The sequence below is a fragment of the Narcine bancroftii genome, chromosome 8, assembly GCF_036971445.1.
Source record: "Narcine bancroftii isolate sNarBan1 chromosome 8, sNarBan1.hap1, whole genome shotgun sequence".
Lineage (NCBI taxonomy): Eukaryota > Metazoa > Chordata > Chondrichthyes > Torpediniformes > Narcinidae > Narcine > Narcine bancroftii.
The window spans coordinates 5,730,611-5,747,957 of NC_091476.1; the positions used below are offsets into that span (position 1 = coordinate 5,730,611).

At 41.7% G+C, this 17,347-nt stretch overlaps 1 protein-coding gene across 9 annotated transcripts in view; it reads left to right on the plus strand.

Moving 5' to 3' along the window:
• The window catches only part of LOC138740295 (NALCN channel auxiliary factor 2-like), a 330,405-nt gene that overhangs the window by 305,683 nt on the left and 7,375 nt on the right, over positions 1-17,347 (plus strand). For all 9 annotated transcript variants that reach the window (XM_069892738.1, XM_069892742.1, XM_069892741.1 and 6 more), the window contains one exon: positions 9,467-9,638. In XM_069892738.1, coding sequence (XP_069748839.1) covers positions 9,467-9,638 — 172 coding nt within the window. The remainder of the gene's footprint in view (positions 1-9,466; positions 9,639-17,347) is intronic.

Genomic DNA, 17,347 nt, shown 5'->3' on the forward strand with positions numbered 1-17,347 from the left:
GAAGAGACTGCCATCCGTGCGGTACCGGATGTAAACAGTGTCTTCACTGTTGAGGTCTTTCATGGCTTGTTTCAGCATCTTGCTGAAGAAGATAGTAAAGAGAGTTGGTGAGAGGACGCAGCCTTGCTTCACGCCATTGTCAATGGAGAAGGGTTCGGAGAGCTCATTGCTGTATCTGACCCGACCTTGTTGGTTTTCGTGCAATTGGATAACCATGTTGAGGAATTTGGGGGGGGCATCCGAGGCGCTCACGGTGTCAAAGGCTTTGGTGAGGTCAACAAAGGTGATGTCGAGTCCTTTGTTTTGTTCTCTGCACTTTTCTTGGACCTGTCTGAGGGCAAAGACCATGTCAGTAGTTCCTCTGTTTGCACGAAAGCCACACTGTGATTCTGGGAGGACATTTTCAGCGACACGAGGTATTAGTCTATTAAGGAGAATCCTGCGAAGATTTCGCCTGCAATGGAGCGCAGCGTGATTCCCCTGTAGTTTGAGCAGTCTGATTTCTCGCCTTTGTTTTTGTACAGGGTGATGATGATGGCATCACGAAGGTCCTGAGGCAGCTTTCCTTGGTCCCAGCGGAGCATGAAAAACTCATGCAGTTTGGCATGCAGAGCTTTGCCACCAGCCTTCCAGACCTCTGGGGGGATTCCATCCATACCTGCTGCTTTGCCACTTTTCAATTGTTCAATTGCCTTATATGTCTCTTCCCGGGTAAGGACCTCATCTAGCTCTAGACTCATTTACAATGCTTAAAACTACCTGCTGTACATAATACATGTCACAGTGTACAGATTGGCAAGGGTCATTCTTGCCAGTGGACTGTGAGACTTGTGTGGTTTGGATTCGCTCCGTTACTTTGGCCCTTACAGCCTGAAAGTCCTGATTTGCCCAGAACCTTTCAAGTTTTTTTTTTCCCCCTAGAGATTATATTTTATTTTGCTGAGATCTTTGCCAGAAATTCATTCTGACAGATAGGCATGAGTTCCATGCCACAAAGATTATCAACTTGGTCAGCATGGACGGGTTGTTTGGAAGGACCCATTCCAATGCTCTGCAACTCTGGTTATTTTAAAGGCTAAAAGTGTGCATCTACTCATTTGTCTCCTGATTGAAGGAAAGATAAATTTAACACAAATATGAAAGGTTTGGAGGGTTATTCATCAAGTGCCAGCAACAAGTTGATTTGGACATTATGTTGGCACAGACATATGGGCCATAGGCATTTATATGTGATGTTTTATTTTATGTTTAAATTCCAAGTAGTTTAGGGAAGCTCTCCCATACCCAGACCAAGAATTTGGAGAGTTGCCTTGTGCGTACAGGGTTGCCAGGCCAAGCTTGTGTCCAGGAAATTGAGAAGTGAGGCAGAATGAATTGAACCATTTATGATCCAAAAATTTTTTTAAGGGTGGATGTGGACAGGATGCTTCCTCTTGCAGAAGAATATAAAATTAGGGGTTCAGAATTTAAAAATAAGATGTCCATTTTCAATGAAGATTAGGTAAAATTTTCCCTCTGTGTTGTGAGACTTTGAAACGCCAAAGTCCATGGGAGAACATATTTTCATATGTGTTCACAGCAGAAGTAGGGAGATATTTGATAAATGTAAGGAATCAGGAGAGCTGAAGTTCAAATGGGATTAGTCATGATCTTACCAAATAGTAGATGAGGGTTGAGTGGCTCCTAATTTGTATATTTATAGATAAGCAGTAATTCACAGAGTTCCACAGCACAGAAAAATCCAAATGATCCATCTCATGTGTACCACCCATCAAGCTTCCATTTGCAGTTTTATTCTGCCATATTCTCATCATCACTGCCAACTCTTCCCCCCAACTCCGGCTCCCACCCAGATCCTGACACTCACCTACCCACCAGGGGCCATTTATAGTAGCCATCATCTTACCATTTGTGGGATGTGGAAAAAAAATTTCCAGAGGAAATCAAGGCAGTCATACAGTCCACACATAACCACCACATGGACACCACCAAGTCAGCTTTGCCAATTGAGACCACCCGCAAATTGGAGGAGCAACACCTCATATTCTGTCTGAGTTCCTTCCAATCGACTCTCTGGTTTCTGTTGACCACCCACGCCAATGGGGTGGGGAGGGAGGGTGCAGGGGGAGCGACCTCTCCCCCCACCCCCAGCACATCCTTCAAAGGTGGTGCCTTTTTGAGCTGTGTGCTTGTGGGACTCCACCAGCATGTTGCAGGGCAAGTATTGTTTCTTGGGGATGGCTACCTGCCAGTGGAACACAAGTCATGGTGAAGCAGTCGGCAGCCCCAGACCAGGACACTTGTCAGCAGGAGATTGGACACATGTCCGAAGTGCCGTTTCTTGGCCGGGATGTTCCGACATGTGAAACCAAGACCTCAAAATTTGATATTTAGTTAAGATTTTATTCTATACTTTGAACTACATTATTTTAGGTCACTGACCTTTTCTGAGCATATCAATTTCCTTTGTGCGCTGGTAGCAAAACGTGCGTGTGCGCCCACACAGAGGACAGTGGACATGGCACCTTTTTTTATTTTCTCGTTCCCCTAACATTAGAACCTGGCTCTGCCCCAGACCCACGCCCCATCTATCCCTCTGTCTCCTTTCCTCTCGCTCTGTCACTCTCTCTCCTCCAGCTCTGCATTCACAGAGCCAACCCACCACCCCCCCCATCAATTCTCACCTTTTCTCTCCTCTCCTCCGATCTAGATTCCATTAAGACCTTTTCCCGTTGGTCATTTCTCCTGCTCTGTTCTTTCCTTCTTATCACTTTTTAATTCAGATGCCTTCCTGTTTTTTATACATACCTTGAAGAAGAGCTCAGGCAAGAAATATTAGTTACATATTTTTATCTCCTATGGACCGACCCTGCAAGACCTACTGAGTTCCTCCAGCATTTCTGTTTTCATTACCAAGTCAGCTTTGACCTCAGGTCACGGTTTTCCCAGTCCACCACTGTGGAGTAAGTAGGGAGGTCTGAACTCAGAATTTCAAAATAGTGGTATTGGTGGACTGAGAATTAGTGAATGTCAGCATGTACGGCATGCACAGAGGCAGGCAAGTTCAAGTTCAAATTTATTTATCATCCAGTTGAAGAAGTACAACCCAATATAACAGCGTTATCCGGTCCTCGCTGCAGCATGCTGACATAACACATACATACAGACAAACGATACATATGCACAAATGTCACAATAAATAAAGAGTATTTTAAAATAAATTGTTGAATCACGGAGGGTTTGTATGAGCTGTTCATCAGTTATTCAGCTGTCTCACTGCCCATGTGAAGAAGCTGTTTCTCAGTCTGGTGGTTCTGTCTCTTTCCTAAAATGGGAGTAGCTGGAAGATGCTGTGTGTGGGGTGGTAGGGGTCCTCACTAATTTTGTGAGCCCTCTCTAGACAATGTACTAGTAAATCCCATTGATCTAGAGGAAGGAGTCCCCAGTGATCCTCTTTGCTGCTCTCGTGGTCTTGTAGGTTGACTTCCCATCCGATGCTCCACAGTAACCTATCACACTGCAATGTAGCCGGCCAGGACGCTGTCGATAGAGTTCCTGTAGAAAGTTGGCAGGATGGTGGCTGGTAGACTTGCCCGCCTCAGGAGTGCAGTCATTGTTGTGCCTTCCTGACAAGTGAGGAGTTCCTGAGACTCTCAGGAACTTGGTCCTCTCTACTTGTTCCACTACCGAGCTATTAATGTGTAGTGGAGATTCGTCGACCCTGGTCCTCCTGAGGTGCACAATCTTGTCCATGATGAGACTCAGGTTGTTTTCCTCATAGCAATTTGCAAGAATTTCCACATCTTCCCTATAGTGCGACTTATCATTGTTGCTGATGAGGCCGACAACTGCTGACGTGTCACCTGCAAACTCGATCGCTCTGTTAGAGCTGGATCTGGTGATGCAGTCATGGTGGGTCAGTAGCAAACCTAGATCTGGACAGGCTTTGCAATCAACAGTCTGGGATCAGATGCAAAATCCAAATGAGTCTACCTCAACAATGTTAATGATAATAAGCACGATAAGTTATTGTGTAATGCACTAAAGTACCAATACTTTTGTAGACTGCACTTATGTACCCAAATTCTTTCTTGCTGCAAACAATCAGATATTTTGTAAAAGAAAAACTCCAATTGTTTAAACTAATTTCCCATACAGAAAAAAATAATAAATATATATCAAGATAGATAGATAATATTCACAGAGTATATGAGAGCAGAGTGGTGTTTCAATTATGCTTTTTGTTTACATTTCTAATTTCTACAACCAGTAGATGAAATTATGATCAATGACAAATTTTATGAAAATGGTAATGTACAAGAAGACAAAGCAAGAAAGAGAAGGTTGGTGGAAGCACATGGAGAATAAAAACAGTAAATAGGGAGATGAAGGGAGAAATAATTGGTACATAATATTTGGAGGAAAATTAGGAACATAAAAAAGGTTTTTAAAATGTAGTTCAAGAGACTTTCAAGCAGTGTATTGAAAATGGGTTTACTTTAGGTCCAGTGTGTGATGAAACTGTTTAATGAGATGATGATTTTTGAATGCAGATTTTTATTCCCTGTTGGCAAGGTACGTGTGGAAGATCTCATATAAATGACATACAAGTCAGACAATTATTGGTGAACTTTCCATCAAAAAACTGTACTTCGAAAATGTAGCTGCGGGTTGATCCAAAGGGCTTCTGTACGCAGGGACAACAGACAAAAGGTCCAGGAAAGAAGGGCTTAGAGTTATACAACAATGAGCACTGGCAGAGACTGATGGGCTGAATAATGCCCTCATATATTATGAACAAATGTGAGAATTTCTCCACATCTCAGTCCTAATGCTTTGCCTGTTTAGATAGTCCAGATCAAAAAGATGTCAGAGGGCAGGAATCAATGTTGCCTGACAGACCATGAATGTTATTGTCAGACCTTAAGTCACGATGGTCAGATATTTTTGTCAGATATCCAAATAGAAGCTGTGTTAGTGTATTGTAGTACTCGGCCATTTTCTCTGTAGATTTCAAACAGAAAGTGAAAGGTCAGGTGTGAAATGCTTTAGGATTTCTTGAGGTCATGGAAGACACTATAAGAATGAACATCATCTCAAATGTTCCAACTGCGGAAAATAGTCCCAGGATAACTCCCTATGTTCTTTATCTCTGTCCTTGTGGGCAATTTTCATTTGAGACACCTCGGTCTGACCTTTAACCGTAAAGCAAAGTACCTCCCTTCTTGTGATAAAAAATTGCCCTACCCAAATCTTCCAGTCTCTGGAAAATAATTTGGTTGAGTGTTGATTCCATGATCAAGTTCCTGCTGAAACAAGTTAACATGTTAGTTATCCAAGTTTCTATCATCTATTTCCTGTTAAATTAATCACGTTTATCAGTTCGCTCTATGATGAAGAGTACTCTTTTCGTATAATTCAAGCTATTAAGTGGCATTCATTATTTTGTTTTCAATTATTTGGGGAAAATTTCACTGCTTCATGACATTTTTATTTTAAGGCTAATAATGTCTTACTAAAGCCTCTTCAGTAAATGTCACAAGGTCAGGAAGAAGGGGTCATGCTGATTGCACACATCAAAATGGATTATCTTGCCAGCATTTCTGTTGCTCAGGATAAAGACCATTTGCAAATAATCACTAAGGAGCCTTGGGTCATTTATCTCCACCTGCTTCATCCAGAATTAACTATTGAAACCCAAAATAATAATTGTAGCTATCAAATTACACTATAGATGCTTAATCTGAAACAAAATCAGTAATACTAAATAGATTCAATAGATCAAGTAGTCTTTGTGGAAAGAGAGACCAGCCAGAATTTCAGGTCAGTGAACAGAAACCCTATCCAGAGAATGGTTACTGACTTGTAACATTGTTTGGTGTCTCTTCCGACAGGTGCTGTTTGACAAGTTGAGTTGTTCAATTATTTCTGCTTTTGTTAATAACTATGACCTCTTGCTTGTGACTTCAAAGACCTGGTCATTTTAATCATGCCAAAATATACATGACATATTAATGGCTATTCATTCAAATTTTTCCTGCTAGTTTATTAAATCCATGCAACATTTTTTCCAAATCAAGAGCGCAATGTGTTCATCTACTTGTATATTCAAGCAGTAAATTAAACATCGAATATGAAACTATACTTCTGCTGTGAAAATCTAAATGGGCCAACATTGCTGTAAAATTCAAATGCACGTTGCTCACAAAGCAGAAGGTTGTACATTTTCTTGTCAATGGAACAGATTAATAATTTGAAATGCACGTTTAAAATTGACATGGAACATCTTCGGATCAGTTTCATTAGTGGCTTAAGGAGTGCACAGACCCCCTGACTGTTTTTGTGTTTACCCTTGGGTAATGAGTCCGTTGTATTCCTTGTACAATGTACATGTGCACTGAAATTCTTCCTTGCTACAGCGTAACTGTTGATTTTAAATGATTCATGGTTAAGTTACTGAACGAACAGCTGAATTTCTGAATTGGTAACCCAGAGGTTGATTCAAATCCCTCCATGAGAGCTGAGGATGTAAGGTAGAACATAGAACATTGTAGCACAGTATAGGCCCTGATGTCAGGCTGACCTATGTAGATAAGCCTACTCAACAAACTAAACCTTCTCTCACACCCATAACTCTCTATTTTCTTACATCCATATGCCTGTCTAAGAGCCTTTTAAATGTCCCCATTGTACCAGCCTCCACCACTATCCCGGCCATTCCTTCCAAGCACCCTCCCCCACCTCCGTACTCTCTGTGTAAAAAAAACTTACCCCTGAACTTTCCTCCCCTCACTTTGTACAGATGTCCTCTGGTGTTTTCTACTCCTGCTGCAGGAAAAAGGTGCTGCTGTCCACCTTATCCATCTCATAATCTTATAACCTCTATTATGTCACTCCACATCTTTCTTAAGTCATTGAATAAATCTGTTGAATTGAATTAATAGAAACCCTTGTCTCAGTAATGGTAAGTATAAAACTACTGGATTGTCATTAAAAAAAACACATTATCTGACTTCTGAATGGACCTCTCACTGTTTAACTGTACTTTATACTAGACTAGAGAAGCTACAACACTCCACTGCACAATACTCAACTGCAAGGATAATCATCAATAGATCAAACTAAGCAATCACAAAACCTGTAAATCTAATCAAATCTCTGCAGTTCCAGCATATTCAGTTCAGCAAGTGGCAGCCAGGTGGAGGGGCTTCCAAAAACACCCCCGTCTCTGAGGAGAACCCAGTATATGATTCTCAGAGACAAAGCTGAAGCATTTGTAACTTCCTTTAGCTGGAAGAGCTGAGTGTACGATCCTCTTCTGCCTCCCTATGTCACAAAAGCCACTTCTTGGTCCAATTCATTTCAGGCCGCACAACAACCAGGAACACCTGATAGTGCTGGCAACAGCAAAGGTTGTATTATTTGGCAAAATCCCAGCTCTAATGTTGAAGGATCATCTGCATTGTCAGTGCAGCAATTTCTCTTCAGTTACAAAACTGGCATCTATCCAATAGTGTGTAAAATTGCCCTGGTTTGTCTTGTCCATAAAGAGGAGGGCAATTTTCATCCATCTAATCACCAACCCATCAGTCCACTTTCAACATGATGGAAGATGCTGTCAGCAGCAGGTTAAAAGCTGCTCTATATGGAACATTGAGCAGTACCACACAGGAACAGGCTTCTCGATCCACACCAACCATAATGCAAATCTAATGCCGTCTGCCTGTACATATCCTGCCTCTTTATGTTATCTGTCGAAATGGCTCCTAAATATTGTCTTTACCTCCTCCTCTGGCAGTGTGTTCCAGGCATTCTCAGATTTCTGATTTATTGCCAGAGTACATACATGACATTTCATACAACCCTGAAATTCCTTTTTCCTGCGGGCACGACAGAATTACCACTAATTGGTAGTGCAAAACATAAACTGCACGCAGCGAGAACATGTAAACAAAGAATTATAAAGAGACAACGAATATAAACAAACTGACTGTAAAATACAAAGAATAAAAATGAAAATCAATAAAGGGTACAAGTAAGAGTCCATAAATGAGTGTCGGTTTGAGTTTGTCATTGAGGAATCTGATGGTGGAGGGGTAGCAGCTGTTCCTGAACCTGGTGGTGCGAGTCTTGTGGCACCTAGACCTCTTCTGATGGCAGCAGTGAGAACAGAGTGTGTGCTGGATGGTGTGGGTCCTTGATGATTGCTGCTGTTCTCCAACGGCGGTGTTCCATGTAGATGTTCTAGATAGTGGGGAGGCTTTTACCTGTGATGTCCTGGGCTGTCTCCATTACTTTTTGGAGGGCTTTACACTCAGGGATATTGGTGTTCCCATACCAGACCATGATGCAGCCAGAGAGCACACTTTCCCCTACACCTATGTAGAAATTTCCCAGGGTTTCTGGGGTTATACCAAAACTCCGCAAACTCTTGAGGTAGTAGAGGTACTGACGTGCTTTCTTCATGATACCATTGGTGTGTTGAGTCTAGGAAAGATCCTCAGAGATAGTAATTTCCAAGAACTTAAATTCGCTCACCCTCTCCACCTCTGATCCCCCAATGATCCTTCAGCTTTCCTTTCCTGAAGTCAACAATCATCTCCTTAGTTTTGATGACATTGAGTGCAAGGTTGTTGTTGGTGCACCATTCAGCCATGTTTTCAATCTCCATCCTGTAGGCTGACTCATCCCCTTCCTTTATACAACCCACTACTGTAGTGTCGTCAGCAAATGTGTAGATGGTGTTATTGTCGTACTGAGCCACACAGTCGTAGATATAAATTGAGTAGAGCTGGGGATCAAGACGCAGACTTGTGATGTACTGAGCCACACATTCGTAGGTGCATAGCAGGGGACTAAGAATGCAGCTCTGTGATGCTCTGGTACTGTTGGAGATTGTGGAGATGTTCTACCAATCTTCACTGATCGTGGTCTGGAGGTGAGGAAATCCATGATAGTAAAAAAAAAACCATACATTTCCCTTCAGTTTTCCCCATTCACATTGAAGCCATATCCACTGGCATTTGACATTTCCACCAAGGAGAAAGGACCCGACTATTAACCCTACCCATGCCTTTCATAATTTTTTATATTCAATTAGCACCCCCCCCCCCCACCCCCATCAGCCTCTGATGTTCTCGATCAAGAAATGGAGCAGGTCGAGAAAAAGGCCTCATGATCATCTCTCAAAGAGTAATCAGAGATGTCAAGGTAAATGTGGCCAGCCAGAAGAACACAGAACATAGCACATGAAGGACTTACATAACATTTTGGAGATAAGGATAAAATAAAGGTCATAGGGACCTGACCATCTGATAGTTCTATGATTTAACTGTATTATACAATACTAATATTCTAAAATCAAGCCACCCAGATGCTAGAAGGTTTAGAAACTCTCGTTAAATGTGTTTTTTTTCTTTCTGACCTCTAACCCCAAACCCCAATCTCCCCTCCCTTGTTTTTTTAGGCAGTCTACAAAGCATGGCTGTGTTCGGAGTATTTCAAAGCCTCCCAGCTTCTGTGTCCTCGCAGGATTCCTTGTAAGCAATACTGCCTGGAAGTCCAGGCCCGATGTCCATTTATTCTACCAGACAACGATGATCTAATCTATGGCGGGTTGCCAAGCTTCATCTGCACAGGTACAGAGCCAACATAGTTGTATATAATAAAGATAATATATCTAAATGCTTGTAACATTTGCAAAGAAGTTTCTCCCAAGTGCTTGAATCATTATCTTTAACATCCCCGGATGAACCCTCTTTATGTTACTATCGGACAGAGAATCACAACATTGAACCTGACCTTATCTACAAGGAATACTCAATCAAGTGGGAAGTACTCCATTAAAGATAATGGTGCAACAAGTACGTCAGGTCACATCAGTGGACGGAAACACTTAACATCGTGTTTCTGCCACAGATGCTACCTCACCAGATTCTTCAAGTCCTGTTAGCTGAGATCTCATATCCACCCCATCGTGTACAGAGACCCTTCCCATCTCCTTAGAATCACCCAGTTCTGTGATTTTTTTAAAATCCTAATGTAGGAAATCTGAAATAAACACAAAAAATGATGGAAACATGGCAGATTAGGAAGTATCTGTAGAAATAAAATAGAGAATGTTTCATGTCCCAGACCCTTCATCAGAGCTGAAATATTAACTGCTTCTCTTTCACCAGATGCTGCCTGACCAGTTGTGTTTTTCCAATATTTTCCATTTTCAACCAGCTCAATCCTGTGTTTGTGCCGAACACATTGTCCAAATCAAGCAAAAATTTTGCTGCTTGCACGACATGGTATCTCTCCATATTCATGTCTACATCGTTCATTCAGGTGCCTTGCCATTTGGTGTGGGGAATCATGTCTCTCCATCCATCCTGGTCTCCGACCCTCTAAATTGTAGTTCTTGCCTCCTCTGTTTCAAACCAAGATGTTAATCCATCTCTCCTTTTCATTCTCTGTCGGCCTCTGCTTCTTTTTCCTCTCAGCTTTCCAGTTGTAACCAAATGTTCTAGTGTATTCTCTTCGCATGATGTGTCCGAAGAATTTTGATTGCTGTTTTATGATTCTTTTAAGTCATTTATGTTTTGTTTTCGTTCTTTGTTGAACTTCTTCGTTTGTTATCCTGTCTGTTTATGATATGCTGAGCAATCTTCTGAGAAACCACATCTCTGCTGCATTGATTCTTTTTTTCATATATTATAGAAATTTTCATTCCTTTTGTAATTCACCAGATATATGCCATGTAGTGTAAAACTACCATTTTATGCCAAACGAACCAGATGACCAAATCTTCCTGCAATCCAAACCTTTTGTCCTTCCTCTCAACAAATGGGCATTTTTAGAATCATCCACACCTTATTCAATCATAGCCCTTACATTTAGGCCCAAGTCATTAAAATGACAAACAGCAAGATATATACTATCGCCCCCTGTGGAATTTCAGTGATTGGTGATTGGCCTTGTGGTCACAGATACACCCCTCAGCCATTACCCTTTGTTTCCTGTCTGTTTTGGATCTGATATGCACTTTTCCCTGGACACAAAAGTATGGAGACGATGTGATTGTAGTTAAAACACAGAAATGCTGGAGGAGCTCAGCATTCATGGGAGGAAAAGATACAGGGCCCTCCATAATGTTTGCGAAAGACACTTTTTTTTACCTTTATTTGTCACTGTGCTCCACAATTTCATATTAAAATGCACATTTCAGATTTTATTTAAGGTTATTTATATACATTTTGGTTTTTATACATAGATCCATTGTTTCAGGACACCATCATATTTGGGGCATAGCAAAGTTTAAAGTTTAGTACATTGTTGCATAGCCATTGCATGCAATGACTCCTTGGAGTCTCTGATTCATAGACATCACCAGGTACTGAACATCTTCTCTGGTGATGCTCTGCCAGGTCTCTACTGAAGCCATCTTCAGCTCCTCCTTGTTTTGGGGGCTTGTCCCCTTATGTTTTCTCTTCAGCATATGGAAGGCCTGCTCAATCAGATTTAGATCAGGGGACTTGACCCTTCAAGAATTTTCCCATTTTAAAATAAAAAATTAAAAAAAAAAAAAAAAAAAAGAATTTTCCCATTTTTAGCTTTGAAAAACTCCTTTGTTGCTTTAGGATGAAGCGCCATCCAATGCTTTTGGAGCCATTTGCTCAAAACTTGAGCAGACAAGATGTTTCTATTCAGCAGAATTCACTTTGCTGTTACCATCAGCAGTTACCTCATCAATGAAGATAAGTGTGCTGTTTGGGGATTTTTCTTCATTATGACCAGAATTCTTCTGTCGTCAGCAGTGGAGACCCTTTGAGCTCACCAGTACACTCTTCTTCTTCTTCTTTGGTAATCCTAAAGTATGGGCGATGTCTCTTACTGTTTTATTCTTGTTTTTCAACCTCATAATGGCTTCTTTGACTTTCATTGGCACATCTTTGGTCCTCATGTTAAAAAATGGCAATAACAGATTCCAAAGGTGATCAAAAGCTTTGAAGCACGCCCAGCTCTCTTATCCCTGCACCAATGATGCAATGAAACATACCGGAGTAATCATAAACACCTGAGAAGCCAAATGTCCCAAACATTATGGTCCCTTGAAATGGGAGAACCTGAATGGATACCAATAACCTTGAATATAATCTGGAATGTGCACTTTAATCCATGTGTCTTGTTGGCTTACAAATGTAAAACTGTGGCACATAGGGGCAAATGAAAAGTGTTTTTGTTCCAAATATTATGGAGGGCACTGTGTATTACCGGCATTTTGGGCCTGAGTCCTTCCTCAAAATAGGGGTGAAAAATCAGGCATCTGAATTAACGGATGGGTAAAGAAAGCCTTTAATTCCAATGAATGCTGTGAGACTGGCTGAATTCCTCCAGCATTTCTGTGTTTTGACGTAATTTCTGGACCAGCCCATGATATAAGTTTGACTAAAGCCAAGTTAAACTTACTATCCTATAATTTCTATGGTACAACTTTAGCAGCTCTAAAATCCTCAGGTGCCACTCCTGTAGCAAAGGACAATTGAAAAATTGTAGTCCGAGCACCTAACTTATCTCTCTTGCTGCTTCTCACAGCCAGAGAAATATTTCAACTGTGTGTTGTGGTTTTTAAAGAAGCATTTTCTGCTTTGACACTGTTTATTCCATCCAATATAATTCATACTTGGATCTGTTTCTGCCCATCACCATGGTAGCTCACATAAATGCCTGTTGTTCATGCATTTAATTGAAAAATGAGTTGAGGAAGACGAACATTGTATTCAAGACCTTGTCCCATTTTGCTTTTAATAGAGCAATTTTCGCCTTAGTAGGTGATGTTTGTCGCTGTCCTTCGTTGGGCATTGAAGCCAAACATAAAATTGTCCAATGTGAGAGCAAGGTGTACAGAACTTGGATCATGCTTTAAACTGATTGAGGTAGCTCACAACCAGTTGAAATTAAATTTAAATTTAGACATACAGCATGGTAACAGGCTCTTTCGGCCATGCTACCCAAATATACCCAATTCACATACACCCCCGGTACTTTTATGAATGGTGGAAGGAAACTGGAGCACCCAGAGAAAATCCACACAGAAGGAGGAATCGTACAGGATTCAAACCTTGGTTCTTTGCACTCAACAGCATTGCACTAACCTCTACACTAACCGTGGCGCCCTCATTGTGCCAAAATGCAGCATGACAAACATCTTTGTCGAGGCCTTGTTCACATGCAACAAAATTTATGTCCGGGATTTGCCAGAAATTCTGAGCAGCGCTCAAGACTTTTACTGGCAACCCGCTCTTTCAAAAAGTGCTCATGCTGTGAAAACTTAACAATTCATAATATTCTAATGAAAAAAAAACCTTTTAACTAATTTCTTTATAGAACAATTGCTGCAGAACCATATTAGATATTAATGCTTTAAAATTTTTGAGCAAATTAAAAATGTTTAAACAATTATGACCAAAAGGTGAAAATGTTGTGTTGCAATATAATTTAGTTGATATAGTTTTGTACAAAAGATTTTCGGCACATTTTTAAAGCCAGCTCTTTAAAAGTGTACATAAAGATGCTGGAGAAACTCAGCAAGTCATGCAGCTTTCTTTATGTAGCAAGGATGCATAAGGCCTGAGCCTTTCATTACGGAATGAGCAAAAAACAGTCAGGCCCCTGAATAAAAATGGTGGGGGGTACGGGGCAGGGAGAGAGTGCAGGCCAAGAAATCATAGATAAATATGATGGGAGGGTATGAGAAAGAGAAAAGCTGAGGTGATAGGGTGAGAGGGGTTAGCTCTCTGAATGGAGAGGGAAGGATCTGGCGAGCTGGTGGAGACAGAGGAATGGGAAAGAGAGGGAGGCAGCAGAGTGGCTGAACAGAAATTGGAGAAGATAATGTCAATACCATCCGGTTGGAGAGGGCCCAGATGGAATATTAGGTATTGCTCCTCTAATTTGCAAGTGGCCTTGGTTTGGCAGTGCATGAGTCCATGAGTGCGACAGGGAATTGAAATGGTGGGTCACTGGGAGACCACCGCCACTGCTGTGGAAAAAGCAAAGATACTCAGTGAAACTATCTCCCAGTTTGCGTCCAGTCTCTCTGATGTAGAGAAGGCCATGATGGGAGCGCCAAGGCAGTAGATGACCAGTGCACATTCACAAGTGAAGTGTTGCTTCACTTAAAAGGAATGTTTGGGGCCCAAAATAGTGGTAAAAGAGGAGTGTAGATGTGGCACTTTCTGTTTTCATGGAGGTAGGCACCAAGGGGGAAATTGGTGGGAAGGGATGAATGGGCAAGGGAGTCATGGAGGGATCAGTCCCTGCGAAAAGTGGAAAGGGGAGAAAATAGGGAGATGGGTCTGTTGGTGAGTTCGTGTTGTAGATGATAGAAATTTTGCAGGATAATACAGTGTGTGTATATATATATATATATATATATATATATCTAAGGAGGTTGGTGGGGTGGTAGATGAGGACAAGGGTGTGATAGTACAGATCTATCACCAATGTACATAGTGTATATAGCGATTGGCTGAGAGCTAAGCCACGCCTATTGTCTGGGCCTTAAAGGGTTGTGTCCCTAGCCAGGTCGGATCATTCCAGACTGGTCGGCCACTTGTGAAGAGCTCCTGTCTTTTGCTAATAAAACCCTTGGTTTGGATCAACAAGTCTTTGATTCTTTCAACGAGCTCTACAAAGGGGAATCCTTATTATGTCTTGGGGCAGAGATGGCCAGGGTAGATGTGCAGGAAATCGAGGAGATGCAGGTGAGCTGATGGTGGAAAGGGAAAGTCATGTTTTTTGATCAAGAATGGCATCTCAAATGATCTGCAATGGAAGACATCATCCTGGGTGCATATGCGATGTCAGTGAAATTGTGAGAAAAGAACAGAATCCTTCCAGGGGACATGGCATAAAGAGGTGTAGTCAAGGTAATGGTGGGAGCTGGTGTGTTTGTAGAAAATGTCTCCCAAGATGGAGACAGAGAGATCGAGAAAGGGGAAAGTGTTGCTAGAGGTGGATCAAGTGAATTTGAGGCTGGGGTGAAATTTGCTAAAACGTGGACAAAGTTGATGAGCTTATCATGGGTACCTGAGGCAGCATCAATGTAGCAGAGGAGAGGCCTTGTAGGCTTGTAGCATGGATTACTCCACAGTCATCAAAGTGGCAGGTTCAGCAGGTACCCATGGCTACCCTTTTGCTTAGAGAAAGTGGAATCAGTTATTGAGAGTGAGAACAAGTTCTACCAGGTAGAAGAGAGAGGTGGTGGTTGAGAAAGAAATGAAGAGCTTTGAGACCTTCAGTATGGGGGGGGGGGGAGGGTGGGGTGGCAGTACATAGAGATTGGACATCCATATTGAAAATTAAGTGGTCGAGTTAAGGGAATTGAAGTTATTGAAGTGATGGAGGGCATGAGAGGTATTGTGAATGTAGGAGACAACAGATCTTATCTTTTTAATGAAGGTGGAACATGAACTTTTCCCTCTTTTAATCTTTATTGCGTCCAGTGTGACATGGTTCCCTTTTCAGCATTTAGTCTCTTTTTCATACAGTGCAATATTGAACCGAATAGCAATTTTTGCTTGATGATTCTCCTACTTCAGGCACTGACATCAATGATAAAACATTAGCTGTGTTTTGTTTGACATTGGTCAGGGAACTGGAACTGTGCTGGGGAACAGCACCAGAAACATGTTTATTGGATCCTGCAAACATAATGGCTAAGATTTTGCTAGTAAGTCCCAGCAACTCTGAACATAACTTTTAGGGTGCTACAAAGGAATTTGGACGAAGTTGGCCTCAAGATTCAGGTCAATGGAGAGTCAGAGTTCAGCATCGGACAGCACAAGTAAATTACTCTTATCTTTACCCCCATTTACCCCAAGCACTGACCTGCCTGCATGATCTCAGAATCAGAATTTATTGCAATGAACAAGTCACAAATTTGTTGTTTTGTGGCAGCATCAGAGAGCAAACATTCATATAAACCTACTTACAAAAATAAATTTAAAATAGTGCATGGAAAGTCAAAGTGAGGCAGTGTCTTTGGTTTATTCATCATTCAGGAATCTGATGGCAACAGGGAAGAAGCTGTCCTTGTGCCACTGAGTGCTCATCTTCAGGCTCCTCCACCTTTTTCCCCGATGGTAGCAGAGTGAAGGGGGCATGGTCTGGGTTGTGGGGGTCCTTGAGGATAGGGTTCCTTGATGGAGTAAAGTCTGGTGCCCATAATTGATTGTGATGATCTTAGAGTGTCCCACCAAGGTAATACATGAGGTCAACAAGAAGACAATTATCTTGTCTCCTTATTCTACGCTGCAATTTCCAATTTCGTTTCATCTGATGTAAGAAAGTGCAAACTGACTTGCACAGTAATGGCAGATCACTCAGGGTTCAAGAGCAAAATGAACCCTCAATCTGTGGAACAAGTTTCAAATAGAAGACTCTTCACCCATTGCCTAAAATTTGTATTCTCTGAGCTAAGACTCTTTGACCTGGGAAGTTAACTCTGTTTCCACAGATGTTGCCTGAGTTGCTGAGTGTTTCCAACATTTATTGATTTCATTACTACATTTTTTTTAACATTTTCAAATTCTCACTATTATTTTGCTCTGTTGCATTATCAATATATGGATGAAAACATTGCAAACGTTTCCTGTTTCTGTTATTAAGATTGAATGTTTTACTGCTTGATGGCCCGGATATATCATGATTGGTTGAATGCAGAAATTATGCAAAAAATATTTGTGGCTTTCCAAGTTAGCTTTCTGGTACCAAATATCTGAAATTTTGTTTAGAATGTCATTATGGAACACCAGCATTTCATTTCTTTGCCTTGTCTTCGCGGACGAAGATTTATGGAGGGGTAATGTCCACATCAGCTGCAGGCTCATTTGTGGCTGACAAGTCCGATGCGTGACAGGCAGACACAGTTGCAAGGGAAAATTTGTTGGTTGGGGTTGGGTGTTGGGTTTTTATTCCTTTGTCTTTTGTCAGGGAGGTGGGCTCTGCGGTCTTCTTCAAAGGAGGTTGCTGCCCGCCGAACTGTGAGGCGCCAAGATGCACGGTTTGAGGCGATATCAGCCCACTGGCGGTGGTCAATGTGGCAGGCACCAAGAGATTTCTTTAGGCAGTCCTTGTACCTCCTCTTTGGTGCACCTTTGTCTCGGTGGCCAGTGGAGAGCTCGCCATATAACACGATCTTTGGAAGGTGATGGTCCTCCATTCTGGAGACGTGACCTACCCAGCGCAGTTGGATCTTCAGCAGCGTGGATTCGATGCTGTCGGTCTCTGCCATCTCGAGTACTTCAATGTTGGAGATGAAGTCGCTCCAATGAATGTTGAGGATGGAGCGGAGACAACG